The 20,349-nt window shown below is 40.3% G+C and overlaps 1 protein-coding gene across 6 annotated transcripts in view; it reads left to right on the plus strand.

The window, feature by feature from the left end:
- Positions 1-20,349, plus strand: part of ARHGAP26 (Rho GTPase activating protein 26) — a 496,856-nt gene that overhangs the window by 229,027 nt on the left and 247,480 nt on the right. For 5 of the 6 annotated variants that reach the window (XM_061189774.1, XM_061189777.1, XM_061189779.1 and 2 more), the window contains exon 12: positions 13,886-13,922. The exons of the other annotated variant lie outside the window; for it this stretch is intronic. In XM_061189774.1, coding sequence (XP_061045757.1) covers positions 13,886-13,922 — 37 coding nt within the window. The remainder of the gene's footprint in view (positions 1-13,885; positions 13,923-20,349) is intronic. 6 annotated transcript variants of the gene reach the window in all.

The following is a 20,349-nucleotide window of genomic DNA, read 5'->3' on the forward strand; positions in this document are numbered from 1 at the left end:
AAAGAAAAAAAGATGTTTTGGTTCACTCATGGAAAGAGCAGGGATGACACTGAGCTGCATTCTGAGGCTCAGACAATGCCGTCAGAATCTGGTCTCCCTTCCTATCACAGCTCCACTTTCCTTTGGCCTGTTTTACTCAGGCTTTGCCTCTGTGGTGGCAGGGGTTGGCCACAAAAGCTCCAGGCATGTGTCCTGTTCTCCTAGCAACATGACAGGGCCTCGTTCCCTACAGTTGTGATAAAAAGCATTAAAAACAAGTCCTGTTCACTGCATTTGCCCTGGGGCGAATCACATGCACACTAGGATGCCAGGTCTGGATCCCCTGGCCAAACCTGAAGATGGAGTTGGACTCAGCCCCAACCCCCGCCAGTAGCGTGGTGAGGTGGCTCCCAAGGAAAATGAGTGGGGAACCCCTGGAAGTAGAGGAACCTGGATGCTGAGCGGAGGGAGCCGGGAGCATGTATTCTGAGCACTTTGCTTCCCCGCACTGTTACTGAGGAATTGCACAAGAGGTAAGCCCTTTATAGTCTTAGGTGCAAAGCAGCAGGCAATGCTTGAACTAATAGAACAGAAAGTGTGTTTTTCTATCCATCGTCATTGTCATAATCATGAACAGCAAGTGGTTATTGTTACTCACTGGCTTGCTGGTGTGTTGGTGAGCAAGTCTTCAGGGGCCGTCAAGAGACTATCCAGCTGGCTTTGGGAGCACAGCCGCTTGTGCTGGGCCATTTTCCAAGAGACTGCCTTTGTCCTAAGGCGCCTCTGTTGCATGGGGGAGGGATCCTTGGTACCTTGAGCTACAGTGACCCCTTCCTGGTGACCCCATGGACTATTAGTAGCATTTGCTGTCAGTTGTTGGGTGTAGAGCTAGCATTCAGTGGTGTCCCATAGAAAATAAGTGGCTGTATGAGGGATTCTGACAGGCTTGAGTCAAACCAAATAAGATAAATGTACTTTATCTTGTCTCGTAATAAGACCTGAATTGTGTATTTCCCTTTTTCTCTAAGGTAAAGATTCCTAGAGAATTTGTCAGGTGTTTAGAAGAATGAGATATGCCCACTGGAAATGATAGATCTGGCTTACTTTTTCTGTCTGGTTGATGCATCAATGCATTGTCCTCCTTGCTTCAACATGAGGATTTTTTTTTTTTTTAATTTCCATCTCTCTTTTATTCCTCTACCCACAAACTGTTCATCCAATCAGTACTTACTGAGTGGTCTGCTATATTCCAGTTACTAAACCTCTTTGCATGTAATTCTGCAGGGCAAGAGCAAGGTCTTCATGTTTGTTCAGGAACAGGTCATTGGAAAGAGCCATCAGATGTATTTTTATTGGTTTCACTTTCAAAAGAGCCTCCCTAAGACAGCAAATGCAATACCGGTAGCAGTGGAAGAGGCAAGCCAGAGGAAGCGTTGCCAGGTGAGAATTAGAAAAGCAGCAGCAGCCATTTTACTTCCTTCTCTGGAGCACCTTCTGTCACTCGGGCTGTGGTGACAAGAGGCCTGTTTCTAATGGGAGAAGGAGGAACCAATACCCAGCTCCCCAGCTCTGGACCTTCGTGTTGAGACATATCCTCATTTACTCCAAGCTCTTCAAACTGGTTTTATCCCCACAGGCTGAAGATTCAAACAATTAATTTTTTTTCCATTATGGTTTATTACAGGATATTGAATATAGTTCCCTGTGCTATACAGTAGGACCTTGTTGTTTATCTGTTTTATATATAGTAGTTTGTATCTGCTCATCACAAACTCCCAACTTATCCCCCTCACCCCCTTTCCCCTTTAGTAACTATAAGTTTGTTCTCTATGTCTGTGAGTCTATTTCCGTTTCGTCAGTAAGTTCATTTGTTTCATACTTTAGGTTCCACATGTATGTGATATCACATGGTATTTGTTTCTGACTTACTTCACTTAGTATGATAATCTCTAGGTCCATCTGTGTTGCTACAAATGGCATTATTTCATTCTTTTTTATGGCTGAGTAATATTCCATTGTATATATGTACCACATCTTCTTATCCATTCATCTGTCGATGGACATTAGGTTGCTTCCATGTCTTGGCTATTGTAAATAATGCTGCTATGAACCTTGGGGTGCAAGTATCTTTTCAAATTATAGTTTTGTCTGGATATATGCCCAGGAGTGGGATTGCTGTATCATATGGCAACTCCATTCTTAGTTTTTGAAGGAACTTGCATACTGTTTTCCATAGTGGCTACACCAATTTACATTCCCACCAACATGTCAGGAGGATTCCCCTTTCTCCACACCTTCCCCAGCGTTTGTTATTTAGAGGTTTTTTAATGATGGCCATTCTGATTGGTGTGAGTTGGTACCTCATTGTAGTTTTGATTTACATTTCTCTAATAATTAGTTATGTTAAGCACCTTTTCATGTGCCTATTGGCCATCTGTATGTCTTCTTTGGAGAAATGTCTATTTAGGTCTTCTGCCCATTTTTTGATTGGGTTGTTTGTTTTTTTGTTATTGAGTTTGTATGAACTGTTTGTATATTTTAGAAATTAAGCCCTTGTTGGTCACAAATATTTTCTCTCAGTCCATAGGTTGTCTTTTCATTTTGCTGATGGTTTCCTTTGCTGTGCAAAAGCTTATAAGTTTGATTAGGTCCCATTTGTTTATTTTTGCTTTTACTTCTATTGCCTTGGGAGACTGACCTAAGAAAACATTGGTACAGTTTATGTCAGAGAATGTTTTCCCTGTGTTCTCTTCTAGGAGTTTTATGGTGTCATGTCTTGTATTTCAAACAGTTCATTCTTGAAAGCTTTTCTAACTGTGCCCTGTGGACCACCATGAGAAGAGAGGGCCTCCTCGATCCAAAAATTCATGTCCGTTATTGGTTGGTGTTGCACAGGCCAAGGGTGTCTTACTGGTAACTTCTGGTGGGTGTTACTAAAAGTTCCTACATTAATCCTGTTTAATAGAGTTTGCTTAGTATTCGAATGTGGTGCTCTACTCAAAAATCTGCCTACCACACAGTCCTGGGCAAAGCTGTCAGTTCTCTCTGTCTGTACTCTTAGCTTTTTTTTTTTTTTTAATTTTATTTTATTTATTTTTTTATACAGCAGGTTCTTATTAGCTATCCACTCTACACATATTAGTGTATATATGTCAATCCCAATCTCCCAGTTCATCACACCACCAACGCCCCCACCACTTTCCCACCTTGGTGTCCATATGTATGTTCTCTACATCTGTGTCTCAGTTTCTGCCCTGCAAACTGGTTCATCTGTACCATTTTTCTAGGTTCCACATATATGCGTTAATATACGATATTTGTTTTTCTCTTTCTGACTTACGTCACTCTGTATGACAATCTCTAGGTCCATCCACGTCTCTGCAAATGACCCAGTTTCGTTCCTTTTTATGGCTGAGTAATATTCCACTGTATATATGCACCACTTCTTCTTTATCTGTTCGTCTGTCAATGAGCATTTAGGTTGCTTCCATGACCTGGCTAGTGCAAATAGTGCTGCAGTGAACATTGGGGTGCATGTGTCTTTTTGAATTATGGTTTTCTCTGGGTATATGCCCAGTAGTGGGATTGCTGGGTCACATGGTAATTCTATTTTTAGTTTTTTAAGGAACCTCCATACTGTTCTCCAGAGTGGCTGCATCAATTTACATTCCCACCAACAGTGCGAGAGGGTTCCCTTTTCTCCACACCCTCTCCAGCATTTGTTGTTTGTAGATTTTCTGCTGATGCCCATTCTGACTGGTGTGAGGTGGTACCTCACTGTAGTTTTGATTTGCATTTCTCTAATGATTAGTGATGTTGAGCAGCTTTTCATGTGCTTCTGGGCCATCTGTATGTCTTCTTTGGAGAAAAGTCTATTTAGGTCTTCTGCCCATTTTTGGATTGGGTTGTTTGTTTTTTTAATATTGAGCTGCATGAGCTGTGTATATATTTTGGGCATTAATCCTTTGTCCACTGATTCATTTGCAAATATTTTCTCCCATTCTGAGGGTTGTCTTTTCGTCTTGCTTATGGTTTCCTTTGCTGTGCAAAAGCTTTTAAGTATCATTAGGTCCCATTTGTTTATTTTTGTTTTTGTTTCCATTACTATAGGAGGTGGATCAAAAAAGATCTTGCTGTGATTTATGTCAAAGATTGTTCTTCCTATGTTTTCCTCTAAGAGTTTTATAGTGTCCAGTCTTACATTTAGGTCTGTAATCCATTTTGAGTTTATTTTTGTGTATGGTGTTAGGGAGTGTTCTAATTTCATTCTTTTACATGTAGCTGTCCAGTTTTCCCAGCACCACTTATTGAAGAGACTGTCTTTTCTCCATTGTATATCCTTGCCTCCTTTGTCATAGATTAGTTGACCATAGGTGCGTGGGTTTATCTCTGGGCTTTCAATCCTGTTCCATTGATTTATATGTCTGTTTTTGTGCCACTACCATATTGTCTTGATTACTGTAGCTTTGTAGTATAGTCTGAAAGCAGGGAGTCTGATTCCTCCAGCTCTGTTTTTTTCCCTCAGGCTGCTTTGGCTATTCGGGGTCTTTTGTGTCCCCATACACATTTTAAGATTTTTTCTTCTAGTTCTGTAAAAAATGCCATTGGTAATTTGATAGGGATTGCATTGAATCTGTAGATTGCTTTGGGTAGTATAGTCATTTTCACAATATTGTTTCTTCTATTCCAAGAACATGATATATCTCTCCCTCTGTTTGTGTCATCTTTGATTTCTTTCATCAGCATCTTATAGTTTTCTGGGTACAGGTCTTTTACCTCCTTAGATAGGTTTATTCCCAGGTATTGTATTCTTTTTGTTGCAGTGGTGAATTGGATTGTTTCCTTAATTTCTCTCTCTGATCTTTTGTTGTTACTGTATAGGAATGCAAGAGATTTCTGTGCATTAATTTTGTATCCTGCAACTTTACCAAATTCACTGATTAGCTCTAGTAGTTTCCTGTTGGCATATTTAGGATTCTTTATGTATAGTATCATGTCATCTGCAAACAGTGACAGTCTTACTTCTTCTTTTCCAATTTGTATTCCTTTTATTTCTTTTTCTTCTCTGATTGCCGTGTCTAGGACTTCCAAAACTGTGTTGAATAATAGTGGCAGGAGTGGACATCCTTGTCTTGTTCCTGATCTTAGAGGAAATGGTTTCAGTTTTTCACCATTGAGAATGATGTTTGCTGTGGATTTGTCATATATGGCCTTTATTATGTTGAGGTAGGTTCCCTCTATGGCCACTTTCAGGAGAGTTTTTACCATAAGTGGGTGTTGAATCTTGTCAAAAGCTTTTTCTGCATCTATTGAGATGATCATATGGTTTTTCTTCTTCAGTTTGTTAATATGGTGTACCACATTGATTGATTTGCATATATTGAAGAATCCTTGCATCCCTGGGATAAATCCCACTTGATCATGGTGTATGATCCTTTTAATGTGTTGTTGGATTCTGTTTGCTAGTATTTTGTTGAGGGTTTTTGCATCTATATTCATCAGTGATACTGGTCTATAATTTTCTTTTTTTGTAGTATCTTTGTCTGGTTTTGGTATCAGGGTGATGGTGGCCTCATAGAATGAGTTTGGGAATGTTCCTTCCTCTGTAATTTTTTGGAAGAGTGAGAAGGATGGGTGTTAGCTCTTCTCTAAATGTTTGATAGAAGTCACCTGTGAAGCCATCTGTTCCTGGACTTTGTTTGTTGGAAGATTTTAAATCACAGTTTCAATTTCATTACTTGTGATTTGTCTGTTGATATTTTCTGTTTCTTCCTGGTTCAGTCTTGGAAGGTTATACCTTTCTAAGAATTTGTCCATTTCTTCCAGGTTGTCCATTTTATTGGCATAGAGTTGCTTGTAGTAGTCTTAGGATGCTTTGTATTTCTGTGATGTCTGTTGTAACTTCTCCTTTTTCATTTCTAATTTCATTGATTTGAGTCCTCTCCCTCTTTTTCTTGATGAGTCTGGCTAATGCTTTATCAATTTTGCTTCTCTTCTCAAAGAACCAGCTTTTAGTTTTATTGATCCTTGCTATTGTTTTCTTTGTTTCTATTTCATTTATTTCTGCTCTGCTCTTTATGATTTCTTTCCTTCTGCTAACTTTGGGTTTTGTTTTTTCTTCTTTCTCTAGTTCCTTTAGGTGTAAGGTTAGATTGTTTATTTGAGATTTTTCTTGTTTCTTGAGATAGGCTTGTATTGCTATAAACTTCTCTCTTAGAACCGCTTTTGCTGCATCCCATAGGTTTTGGATCATCGTGTTTTCATTGTCATTTGTCTCTAGGTATTTTTTGATTTCCTCTTTGATTTCGTCAGTGATCTCTTGGTTATTTAGTAATGTATTGTTTAGCCTCCATGTGTTTGTGTTTCTTTACGTTTTTTTCCCTGTAATTGATTTCTGATCTCATAGCGTTGTGGTCAGAAAAGATGCTTGATATGATTTCAGTTTTCTTAAGTTTAGTAAGGCTTGATTTGTGATCCATGTTGTGATCTATCCTGGAGAATGTTCCGTGTGCACTTGAGAAGAAGGTGTAATCTGCTATTTTTGGATGGAATGTCCTATAAATATCAATTAAATCTAGCTGGTCTATTGTGTCATTTAAAGCTTGTGTTTCCTTATTAATTTTCTGTTTGGATGATCTATCCATTGGTGTAAGTGTGGTGTTAAAAAGTCCCCCACTATTATTGTGTTACTGTTGATTTTCTCTTTTATAGGTGTTAGCTGTTGCCTTATGTATTGAGGTGCTCCTATTTTGGGTGCATATATATTTATAATTGTTATATCTTTTTCTTAGATTGATCCTTTGAGTATTATGTAGTGTCCTTCCTTGTCTCTTGTAACATTCTTTATTTTAAAGTCTATTTTATCTGATATGAGTATTGCTACTCCAGCTTTCTTTTGATTTCCATTTGCGTGGAATATCTTTTTCCATCCCCTCACTTTCAGTCTGTATGTGTCCCTAGGTCTGAAGTGCTTCTCTTGTAGACAGCATATATATGGGTCTTGTTTTTGTCTCCATTCAGTGAGCCTGTGTCTTTTGGTTGGAGCATTTAATCCATTCACGTTTAAGGTAATTATCAATATGTCTGTTCCTATGACCATTTTCTTAATTGTTATGGGTTTGTTTTTGTAGGTCCTTTTCTTCTGTGGTGTTTCCCACTTAGAGAAGTTCCTTTAGCATTTGTTGTAGAGCTGGTTTGGTGGTGCTGAATTCTCTTAGCTTTTGCTTGTCTGTAAAGCTTTTGATTTCTCCATAAAATCTGAATGAGATCCTTGCTGTGTAGAGTAATCATGGTTGTAGGTTCTTCCCCTTCATCACTTTAAATATGTCTTGCCACTCCCTTCTGGCTTGTAGAGTTTCTGCTGAGAAATCAGCTGTTAACCTTATGGGAGTTCCCTTGTATATTATTTGTTGTTTTTCCCTTGTTGCTTTCAATAATTTTTCTTTGTCTTTATTTTTTGTCAGTTTGATTACTATGTGTCTCGGCGTGTTTCTCCTTAGGTTTATCCTCCTGGGACTCTCTGCACGTCCTGGACTTGGGTGGCTATTTCCTTTCCCATGTTAGGGAAGTTTTCGACTATAATCTCTTCACATATTTTCTCAGGTCCTTTCTCTCTCTCTTCTCCTTCTGGGACCCCTATAATGCAAATGTTGTTGCGTTTAATGTTGTCCCAGAGGTCTCTTAGGCTGTCTTCATTTCTTTTCATTCTTTTTTCTTTATTCTGTTCCGCGTCAGTGAATTCCACCATTCTGTCTTCCAGGTCACTTATCCATTCTTCTGCCTCAGTTATTCTGCTATTGATCCGTTCTAGTTTATTTTTCATTTCAGTTATTGTATAGTTCACTCTGTAAGTTCTTTAATTCTTCTAGGTGTTTGTTCTTTAATTCTTCTAGGTCTTTGTTAAACATTTCTTGCATCTTCTCAATCTTTGCCTCCATTCTTTTTCTGAGGTCCTGGATCATCTTCACTACCATTATTCTGAATTCTCTTTCTAGAAGGTTGCCTATCTCCACTTCATTTAGTTGTTTTTCGTGGGTTTTATCTTGTTCCTTCATCTGGTAGATAGTCCTCTGCCTTTTCATTTTGTCTATTTTTCTGTGAATGTGGTTTCTGTTCCATAGGCTGCAGGATTGTAGTTCTTCTTGCTTCTGCTGTCTGCCCTCTGTGTGCTCTTAGCTTTTTGAAGGATGTTTTTTGGGTATCCCAAAGTGTCTCAAGGTGGTTGTGGTTTTCAGTTACTGCTATACTTGTATGTATTAATGGAAGTTTGTAGAATTACTGTTATGTTTAAATTGGGTGGAAATTCTGTTCTTACATAATGGTTGTGTTGTTGCGATTTTAATTACTGCTTAGCTTCTTTTGAGTTCTTTGTTGGTCACCAAGCTTTTTTTTCCTTTGGAAAGTGGGACTGAGTGGGGAAGTCCTATGAAGTTGTGGTTGAATACAGATCTAGTCTAGAAGACTCTGACACTTGTTAGCTTTGTAACCTTTGGAAAGTTATTTAACCTACAAGATGGTGTGACGTGGAGGCAGTGGTAGTACCCCATCAGCTGGAGGATGAAATAAAATAAGTCATGTAAATGCTGAGTATGATGCCTGGCGCATAATCGGTGGTGGAAAAGTGATTGTGGTGAGTAGTTACTTTTATATTTAACTGCCTTTTAAAAAAACATTGAGAACTCTTGCTAAAGTTGACTTTAGACTTTATGCTTTCCGTTAGTCCTTTAATTAGTTTCATTTGGTTAAATTTCAATGCTAATGAGGCCAATGTCACTGTATCCCTCAAACCACATACCCATCCTTAGCCATTTTTCCCATAGGGGATAAGTATTGATATGAAGAGAAGGAAAGATGAGGATTTGGTGATGTCACGTTTGGCACTCGGTAAGTGCTGTGTAAACAAAGCCATTCCCACTTAGTGCTATTCCTACGCCAGCATCTGGCCTGGTGATGGTGATGAAAGGTCATCTTTACAGAATGCTCTGTGGGCCACAGAATTTGTATTCTACTCTCTGTGTTAAATGTTTTCTATTTATTGTCTTATTTAATTTTCACAGTGACCCTAAGAGATAGGGAACATTAATGTCCCTATTTTACACTAGCAAAGACTGAGGTTTAGAATTGTGAAGTGATTGGACTGTATAGCCAGTAACTGGTAGATCTGGACTTTGAACCTAAGCAGCAGATAAGCACAAATCTGTTACCCCTGACAGACAGTTTAAAAGAGCAAGTCCTAGTGATGGTGGATCCATTGTGTCACACAGAGAGGAGGGTCAAAAATTATATCTGATGTTGTAGAACCAGCTTGGGCAGTGTTTTGGGGTGTGGGCACGTAGCTCTGTTTTGTGTGTCCCTACATGTGCGCATCCAAGGAACAGGCAGGTGGGAGGGGTTTAGACGTTCCAGGCTACTTGGAAGAGACCTCTGGGAATGACAAAGCTTAGGTGTGAATTCAAGTGCAGTTGAAAAATGAGCAACAGATTTAAGTGAATTTGCCCATGAATCTATTTCTCCAACACTTTCATTTTGTGCTGATTTTGATCCAAAGTGTGATGTGGCCAAGTGCTAATGCAGCTGTGTGTCAGAGGGAAAAGTGAGATTGCTTTGTCTGATTATTGCTCTATTTATGCCTTTAATTTATAAGTTTAAAATAATCTCCTTTCTGTGCTCTCTTGGTAAGGCCTGGATAATGGTAATAAAGGACACCCGTGGAAAAATTCTGGGAACCCAAATGACTCTGTATTCTCTCTTAATTCTCTAGGGACACGTAAATTGAATTGGCTCAGCAGTGAACAGAATTGATTGCAAAATCACATCTTAGTGCAGAGGGAGCATATGAAAGCTTTGCTCACCCTCCTTTGATTTAATTAAATTGTACTCCCATCATAGCTTCTGGGTGAGGACTCATAGAATTGCAGTGCCCTGTGATTTGTATCAAAGACCTACTTTCCTGCCCTGGTGTTTATCTTCAGAATCGAGCCCTGTGGTTCAAAGAATATGAAGTGTTACTTCTGTGTTAGGTGCCAGCTGGTCACGTGGGTTAGTGGTGAATGCTTCAGGCTGGAATCAAAGGCCATTCCCAGTTTCATTTTCTCTCCAAGTCGTGGCAAATTCTTTCTTCCAGTGACTCACCTTCCCTAGCTGCACACGACATCTCATCACCTTTAGCGTCATCATCATCATCATCATCATCATCATGTCTTATGTATCACGTGGTTAGTGGTTAAGAGCTTGGGCTTTGGAGACAGACTGTAGGAGTTTCTGTCTGGATTCTGCCCAATTCCAGCTGCCTGACCTTGGGCAAGTGACCTAACCTCTCTAATGCCTCAGTTTTCTCATCTATATGTCAGGAATAATTAGGTTGGTGTGAGGGCTAAACAAGATAAATGCATATAGAGTGCTCAGAGTGGTGTCTGACACATAATAAGGCTTTTGTCACCATCGTTTGTATTAATCCGTTATTGCTGTTGTAATTATTTTATAATGAATCTCAGATGGACACTGATAACATAAAGTAAACGTATGTAATTTGTATTCTCTGGACATGCACTTGAAAACAGATGTTCATTGGTATGGATATTTAACAAATTCTCATGCACAGTGTTCAGCAGAAACTAGTGCATCCCTGAATGAAAGTACTATAGAAAGTCAGAGGGCTCAGAGACTTGCATGTGGCCAGGTCTTAGAGTACTCTGGCTAAGCAGGATGGTTAGACTTTAGCTTAAGTTGGGTTGTTGAAACTGTGTATTAACTGATTTATTCTTCCTAGGAGCCATAATTCAGGAATTGTTGAGTGACTCATGTCCCCTTGAATTGATCCTGGAGATTTGAGTTCTATCCTTTTAAGACAAAGGCTCTTGAGAGGCTTACTTGAAGGCATACAAACCTAAGATAACTCTACTAATCAATCCTAAGACAGAAGCCACTGCCAAAGAGACCTTTTATTTTAGGAAATTGCCCTTGTCTCTGAACCTCAGTTTGACATTAGTGGGCAACTATGAGATCTAAAGAAGGTTTCCCCAGAACAGACTGAGCATTTCTAAAGGGCGAATCGCATGCCCTCTGCTTCTGCCAGAATGGAAGGTATTTACAAACCATAGACTACGGGTATGGCTTGGTAGTTGTGTGCATTTGTCACTGCCTGGAAAAGTAAACGACAGTTGGAACATCCCTACAACGGCAAGATAGACTAGTACACCACCTTCCAGCTTTGTGTCCTTGGACAAACTATGTAACCTCTCTGGGCCTCAGGTTCCACACCTGTAAAATGGGAATGACACTAGTACCTAACCCACAAGGTTGGTAAAAAGATTTGATGATGTCACGTGTGGCACTTGGTAAGTGCTGGGTAAACAAAGCCGTTCCCACTTAGTGCTGTTCCCACGCCAGCATCTGGCCCGTGTGATGGTGAAGCTGCTCCCCCACCCCGGGCCTTCCTTGTTGGGCCATGTAGTCACGCAGTCCTGGCAGGCATAGTTTGTTAGCTTCATTTCAAACTCATTCTCCTTGGCTCATTTACCCAAACCAGACAGAGATTAATGGCCTGGCCTCGGAGGATCGGGCGGCACATGTTCCTGGTGCCTTTGGCTCACTGATATCGCCTCTCTGATTTGGGGAATGCCTGGGTGTTCCAGGCCTGGGCCTCCTGAGCCCCAGGAAACATTAAAAGAAAGTAATTTGGTACAAATTCACCTCCTAGTTAAGGAGGGCTTGAAAGCCCTGTATTTTGTTGTTCCTTCTGGATTTTGCCATTTAGAAACAGGAGCAGGTTTCTCTGGGATAGGATGTTTGAATTTAATGGGAGACATGAAGTGAGCAAGGATGGCTGGAAAAAATACTTGCCCAAATATTGTCTCTTCCCCTGTGTTTCCCTCACCTACCTGTCCAATTTTAGTGCATGCCATTGACCGTGAGTGGCTCGTCCTTGCTATTACGAGGTTACCCACTTTGCTCTGCAGGACTGTGCTGCTGCCTCTCTCTTTGCCACATCCTCATCTCCTGCCCTTCTCTTCTGTGCACTAGTTGCGAAGTGCACTGGCCTTCCTCCCTCCAAAAGGCCATACCAGGCTCACAGTCTTTTGACTCCTTTTATGCATATAAACTGATGCCTTTTCATTCATCAGACAATTATGCTTGAAGTACAGAAACCCCTTTATTCTCATCTTTCTGACCTTGAGTAAGTGCCTGTGTGTCTTTGTAGTCTTCTTCAGGAAATGAATAATGATCATAAAATGGAGTGGTTTGTTAAATTATCTGTTTGATAATTCAAAGACCTTCTTGGCTGACTCCTTCAGTTTATAGATGGGGCAGTAGAGACCCGCAGAGGGTGAGAGACTTACCCAGTGACAACAAGGCAATCGGGGGGCCATGTTGGAACTATCGCCCAGCTCTTGACCAGCATCTCACCCATATTTCCTAGCAGGTAAAAAGTCCCCTTAGGGTGTCATGGCTCTTTTTTCAGAGATGCTTGGCTCTGTTCCTCAAAGGGTTAAATAAGTGGCTCTCAACCAACAGTGGCCATCACAATCATTTGGAATATCCTTTTTTTTTTTTTAAGTTATGACCAGTTTCATGCTATGCCTTTTCATACCTACAGAATCATAAGCACCAAAGAAAGATTTGGGCACTATGATTTTTTTTCTAAAGCAGAGGCTTTATTATCTTATTTAATAATGTCAGCATATCACGGATTGGCAAACTATGGCCCACAGGCCAAATCCAGCTCACCACCTACTTTTGTATGGCCCATGAGCTCAACATGGTATTTACAGATGAACATTTGCAATTGACTTGATGATGAGAAACATTTTGAACTCTAGGCTAAATGTTATCCTCCCTCTATAAAAAATGCTATTCTTCTGATTAGTCAATCTGTATTTCAAAAAATTGTACTCCTTGGAAAAGATACCCACAAAGTGGTTGTGCTGACCACTCTTGCCTGAGAACCAGTTCTTTAACCCCTGGATAAACCAAGCCAAGCATCTCTGAAAAGAGCCATGCAACCCTAAGATTGATTTTCACCTGCTAGGAATATTATACCTGTATTTCGAAAACTTACTATATTTTGAATTTTGTCAAGAAAAAATTGTGGAAATTTGTCTTCTCTCTTGTTTTACAAGTACCTGTATAATATCATTGATTTGACTTTTGCCTCCTGGCCTGCAAAACCTAAAATATTTACCAGCCTGTGCTTTACAAGAAAAAGCTTGCCGACTCTTTCAGTGTGTCATTGTTTTTTATTGGGGTACATTCCCTTTTATGAATTCTATAAATCATTAAAGGGTTTTCTATTGTAAAAGTAATATATTCTCCTTATAACATTCAAATTCACGGAAGTATATGAAGTAAAAAATGATCGGTCTCATTCCCCAGTGTTAGCACTTAAGAGTTTGTAATGTGTCTCTGTCCAGACTTTGCCACGTACTAGCTGTGAGACCTTAGTTAACCTCTCTAAGCCTCTCAAATTCTCCATCTGTAAAACAGTGATAATAACCGTTCCTACCCAACAGAATTGTTGCATAGATAATTTGAGATAATTCCTGTAAATTGCTTAGCACGTTGCCTGGTGTGCAGTTAATGCTTAATGATTTGTAACTAATTACATTTTTTTCTTCCTTTTTAGTTTATATACAAACATAAGTTTGGGTTTTTTTTAAAGGAGGAATATGATTTTTTTTTTTTTTTTTTTTTACAATAAAGTCCAGAGGTGATTCTGATGTGCACACACTTAAGCGCTGAAGTAAATACTGGGAGGTAGGTAATTATAGAAGGGATTTCTATTTGGGGGCCAGAATTGCCTTCCATCGTCTAGCACAAACCAGCGAAGAGGAGAAGGTAATGGTTTTCTTTAGCGAACCTGTAGGGTAGTATAAAATTCACACAAGTAAATGTTATTTCTGTTTTCCAGGTCTACAACTCGAACAAGGACAGCCAGAGCGAAGGGAGTAAGTATGTTGCTTGGATACTTTTCTACAGGTGGGGGTGGGCCTGGTCCTGGAGAAGTTGCTATTCTGGGGAAGAACCACCAGGAGGTGCTGTGGGCATGTTGGGTCGCCCCATTCCCGCAGTGCAGCCGAGCTACTTCTGCTGCAGCTTACGGTGTCAGTGACTCCAGGATGGTCAGTGAGCCTGACTGGCAAGGCCGTGATGACATCTTGCACTGTATAACCCTTCACACTGTACAAAGAATTTTTATGTACATTATCTCAGTTAATCCTTTGTTGTCTTAAGAATGTAGCTCCAGTCACCTCTTAAAAGTCACTTAATCCGATAACACCCAGCTCCCCCAGCACCCTGTCCTGTGGGAAGCCAGAATTGACTTTGCCTCCCTCACAGTCTCGCTCCAAGGACTGGAGAGCCAGAACCATCTTAGTGATCGCTTAGTAACTAACTCTGTGTTCCTTGTTGCCACTTTGGGGAGTTAAGAGTGGAGACGAAGAACTCTGTCATAATATTCCTCTTTGCTGGGAGTGACCCTGGGCGGCCTCTGTAGAATATACAGCACATTTCCCCTGCTACTGGCTCTGAGCACTCTGGTTAATCATGATTTCCAAGGGCACCTGTGACCTTGTAAAGATGATGGGATTAAAATGAAACCGCTATTGCTAGAGTGTTTGGGCTGATTATCTCCTTGGTGCACAGGGGAAAAAACAAATTCCTGCCACGTTGCTACCAGAGTACAAAGGAAATTCTGTCCCCTTGCCTCAGATTTGCTTTGTAAAATCCACTTGGAAAAAAAATTCCAAGATAGCCCTACCATGAATTCCAGTAGTGTCAGTAAAACAGTACCTCTTCATGTGGACAAAAGGCTGGGCTGTTTTATGTGTGTGTGAAATCCATTCTAGGACAGAGATTTTCTTTCTTTCATTCCTTCCAAAATACAGATTCTACAAGAAGTTTTAAATAAAATATTAAGTAATTTGGAATGGTTGCTGTTGGTAGGTTAAGAGGCCTTTAGGAGAGGGAAAAATGTTTCTTTTTTTTCCTTCAGGAATTGAACAAGGGGAAATTTTTTTCAAGTAAATATTCAAGGAAAAAAGTCATTCCCCCCCCCCCCCCCGCCGTGTCAGGTGGGATTGTTTTAGAATATCTGAAATCAACTCTGGTTAACTTGGCCTAAAATAACAGTACAAAAATAATAATAATAATGAAAGAATACAGAAGCCTTCAGTGTAACTCACAGTAAGGTAGGAAGACCTGAAGAACCAAGGCTTGAAAACAGACCAGTTCTGGAGACCCAGGGACCAATGAGAAAGGGTCTTCTGGATGATATTTGCAGGATGATAAAGCCCTTAAACTGTTTTTTAGTCCTTGCCTCACTCTTCTGAAGGTCCAGATTCCCAGGAAAGATAGCATCAGGGTGGTCTAGCTGTGGCCCACCCAGGGGAAGACAACACACCTTGATTGATGGTTTCAACAGTATTCATAAAATGGGAGCAGGGTGGTTTACCAAAGGGAGATCAGGGAAGCCACCGGGACAAGAGAGGATAGATGCCAAGCAGGCTGAAATAACAGATGCCCACACCATGCCCTAACCTGGGAGACACTTCTATCATGAAGGACCTAGGAACTGTGGGGGACGAGATGCATATGAATGGAGAACCCCCCACTTCACCCCACACCAGAAGTTTGCCTGTAACTTTTGACCTTACGAACCTACTTCTCTCCCCTTGAGATAAGTGCCACTAGATTTGAAAGACGACCATGACTCTGCTGGTGGGCGTGGCAGCTGGTTGTACTGTTTTGTAAGGCCTTTGGGGCATATGTATCGGAAGCCTTTAAAAAGTAAATATCCTTTGACCCAGCGATTTGTCCTAAAGAATAGTCTGGAGTGCAAAGATGTTTCTGTAAAAAAGTTCACTGGAGCATCGGTAATAATAGTGAAGAATTGGAGACAATCTAAATGTTCAATAGGAAGTCCATTAAAAATATCATAAAGTACTATGCAGCCTTCAAAAAGAACAAGAGAGATCTTGATATATTTGCAGTAATGGTATCCACAGTATACTGTTCATTGAGTTTTTTAAAGTTCAGGTTGTGGAACCATGCATTTATTAAAATAAATTAGTTGACTCATCTAGATACATTGATAGAAAAAAAGTCTGGAAATACATTTATCATTAAACTCTTACTCAGGATAGAGGGCAGATTATTGCGAGACACTGACCTTCTACTTTAAATATTCTGTGTACTTTGCATTGTCGACAAAGAGTATGTATTTTACAATAATGGCGATTAATAGGTAGCGTTTATCGACTGCTTACTGTGTTTCAGCGTGTTTTATCCACATTAGCTCATTTAATGCTCACAGCACTGACTGAGGTAGGTGCTTTTGACCTACTTTGTAGATTAGGAAATTGAGGTTGGTGAACGCAAGAGATGTGATTTAATCTGAGTTCTTTCTGATTCTAACGTCTTTGCTGTTAACCACAAGAATATTCTACCTCCCTAGGAAAAGAACAATACAGAAAGTTCTATCTTGGGAAACACAGACACTTGCAACATTTTGCTTTCGGCGTCCCATTATCCACGGGGTGCAGAGAGTTGGCTGCCTCGAGTCTCTGATGATTCTTCAATGGCTTATTACCCTTTCATTTAGGAAGTGGGAAAGAAAAAGATGTGTTAAACATATTGGCCACTTTTCCAGGAGTACTTTTGATAGAAACAGGTTTTCTAGGGTATTGCTATTCTTTTTCTTTTTCTTTTTTTTTAATAAATTTATTTATTTTTGGCTGTGTTGGGTCTTTGTTGCTGTGCGTAGGCTTTCTTTAGTTTCGGCAAGCTGGGGCTACTCTTCGTTGCGGTGCACGGGCTTCTCATTGCGGTGGCTTCTCTGTTGCGGAGCACGGGCTCTAGGCACACGGGCTTCAGTAGTTGTGGCATGCTGGCTCAGTAGTTGTGTCTTGCGGGCTCTAGAGCACAGGCTTAGTAGTTGTGGCGCACGGGCTTAGTTGCTCCACGGCATGTGGGATCTTCCCGGACCAGGGCTCGAACCCGTGTCCCCTGCATTGGCAGGTGGGTTCTTAACCACTGTGCCACCAGGGAAGTCCTGGGTATTGCTATTCTAAAAGATGTTCTGTTCACTGATTTCCAAGCTGGCAAAACCAGAGGACTGTTCTGGGTTGGTGCTTCCTCCCGTCCTTTGGCATTAGGAACCCCTCTTCACATCACACAAGCCTTAGGTTTGCTTCCCCTCCCCTCCAGAGCGCTTGTCCCTTTCGTATTCCTCATGGCAGTGATTTGCAGTTTCACTGCGCTCATCGCCACAGGTGGCGCTATTGCCCAGGGTCTGATTGTTCTGCAACTCTGTTTATATGACAGTCCAAACTTTTTTAAAGGTAAGAAGTCAATCTGATAGGAATTTAAGAGCGGGACATCGCACTTTTCACCTTTAATAGCCATTTCCAAATGTTTAGCATTTTCCTTTCTAGAAAATATTTTGGTGGGAATTTGAATGCCAGCATTTTATCACAGAACCAGAATGTTTTCAAGAGACAGGTAGCAAAAGGGAATTCCTTTGGGGACACTTCTGAATTTGTTGCTTTTCTCTTGAAGTTTCTCTCAGGCCGTACAGTGCCTGTGGGGTATAAGACAGGGCCGTAAATAATGTCTGGTAGCTGCTGGTATTTTCCAAATGGTCCAGTTGCCAGGAGAGGATGGCGCAGATAAATACATGCACATTTCTTTGCAGAGCCTTTTTCCCCTCCTCTTTCTTCTCTGGATCTCAGGTACGTGAGTGATTTAATCATAATCCCCGGTTTGTGGCACATGATCATCACAGGCCCCTCCCTTTCGCCCTTCATTCATTCATTTATTCATTCACTCACTCCCTTTTAGTTCTTTTCCCACCTCCTATTCCTGACCTCCCCTTCACCATTCTAATGTGTACCTTTAAAGTGTATTCTTGGACAATGAGTATCTTTTATCTCCCTGTGTTTTTAAGTTACCTAAATGTTTGTCTTGTTCTGTTTCCTGCTGTGCCCCCTCAGCATTGTGTTAGGAGCCGTCCATATTCCCCTGTCTACCTCCAGACTGTGGCTTCCGTCTGCTGCACACTCCACGGTGTGTAACACTGTGCAGAGATGCACTCCACTCCGCGTGCCTCCCAGTCCTCATCACCACTAACAATACCACAAGGAACGTCTTTGTACATGTCCACCTGTGTGAGAATCTCTTTGGGGTTTACCCTCAAGGAGAGTTGCTGGTTAGCCAGAGGGTGTGTGTGTACTTAGTTTGAGGGAAGGCTCTCACCTTGTGACCTAGACTGGCCTTTCCCCAGTCCGCCCAGCCCGACAAGAGTATTTCCCCATTCCTGCCAACTCTTCTCATTATATTCAGCTTTCTAATTTTTTGCCAGTCTAATAGATATAAAATGGTAGCTCATTGTTGTCTTAATTTGTATTTCTCTAATAATTAGCGTGTTTGAGTATCTCTTCATATGCCTGTTTACTGGGTGTCCTCTTCTGCTTTTTGCCTATTTGTGTCCTTTGCCCATTTTTCTATTGTAGTTACCATTTTTTTTTACTACTGATTTGTAAAGTTCCTTCTGTATTCTAGATATTAGTTCCTTGTTAATTGTAGATATATTTATTTATTTATTTATGGCCATGTTGGGTCTTCGTTGCTGCGCACGGGCTTTCTCTAGTTGCGGTGAGTGAGGGCTACTCTTCGTTGTGGTGCACGGGCTTCTCACTGCGGTGGCTTCTCTTGTTGTGGAACACAGGCTCTAGGTTCGCAGGCTTCAGTAGTTGTGGCATGTGGGCTCAGTAGTTGTGGCTCACGAGCTCTAGAGCGCAGGCTCAATAGTTGTGGCGCACGGGCTTAGTTGCTCTGCGGCATGTGGGATCTTCCTGGACCAGGGCTCGAACCCATGTCCCCTGCATTGGCAGGCGGAGTCTCAACCACTGCGCCACCAGGGAAGCCCAATTGTAGATATTTAAAATATATTTTCCCATTTTGCCATCTGACAATTAATACTATGTATGATATCTTTCCTTGAGTATAAAGTCTTACTTTTTATATATTCAAAAAACTTTTTGCCTTCTGGTTTACGATTTTCAAGTTGTGTTTTGAAAAAGGCCTTTCTGACCCATGTCACAAAGATATGCACCTACATTTTCTTTTATTGGCTTCATGATTTTGTCTTTCACACTTTGGTTTCTAATCCAACTGATATCTACCATTGTATATGGTGTTTCATGAAGATTCAGTTTTGTTTTTATACACATGAAAAGCCAGTTTTCCCAACAACATCTGCCAAGCTATCCATTCTCACCCTCTTTGACTTGTGATACCAGCTTTATTGTGTATTAAGTTTGCACATCTGAGCTCTGTCTCTGAGCTCTTTATTTCCTTGGTCTGTCTGTTCTTGTGCTAATACCTCTCCAGTTTTAATATGATGACTTTGAGGCAGGTCTTAATATCTAGTAGTTTAAGTCTCCTCTCTTTACTCTCCTTTTTAAGGGTTGACATAGCTGACTGTGGACCTTTATCCTTCTATATAAATTCTAGCTTAAGTTTGATAAGTTCCTCAAAAATTTAAAATTTTCATTTTGGATTGCATTGAAGTGTACAGGTTAATTTGTGGAAAAATGACACTTTAAAAAATATTAGTAATGGTTTAATCATTGAATGCTTTACAGGTAACAAATATTTTTTAAAATAAAAAAAACTTTATTGAAGTATAGTTGATTTACAGTATTGTGTTAGTTTCAGGTGTACAGCAAATTGATTCAGTTATACATATATATTCTTTTTCAGATTCTTTTCCATTATAGGTTATTACTAGATACTGGATATAGTTCCCTGTGCTATATAGTAAATCCTTGTTGCTTATCTATTTTATATATAGAACTATCTGTTAATCACATGCTCCTAATTTATCCCTCCCCCACCTTTCCCCTTTGGTGACAATAATTTTGTTTTCTGTCTGTGAGTCTGTTTCTGTTTTGTAAATAAGTTCATTTGTATTATTTTTTAGATTCCACATATAAGTGATATAATATTTGTCTTTCTCTGTCTGATTTATTTCACTTAGTATGAGTCTGATAGTCTCTAGGTCCTTTCATGTTGCTGCAAATGGCAATATTTTTTATGGCTGAGTAATATTCCATTGTGTATATATACTCCTTCTTTATCCATTCATCTGTCAATTGACATTCAGGTTGCTTCCATGTCTTGGCTATTGTAAGTAGTGCTGCTATGAACATTGGGGTGAATGTATCTTTTCAAATCAGAGTTTTTGTCCTTTCCAGATATATGCCCAGGAGTGAGATTCCTGGATCATACAGTAACTCTATTTTTAGTTTTTTAAGGAGGCTCCATATTGTTCTCCATAGTGGCTACACCAATTTACATTCCCACCAGTAGTGT

This window comes from Eubalaena glacialis, chromosome 4 (assembly GCF_028564815.1).
Source record: "Eubalaena glacialis isolate mEubGla1 chromosome 4, mEubGla1.1.hap2.+ XY, whole genome shotgun sequence".
Lineage (NCBI taxonomy): Eukaryota > Metazoa > Chordata > Mammalia > Artiodactyla > Balaenidae > Eubalaena > Eubalaena glacialis.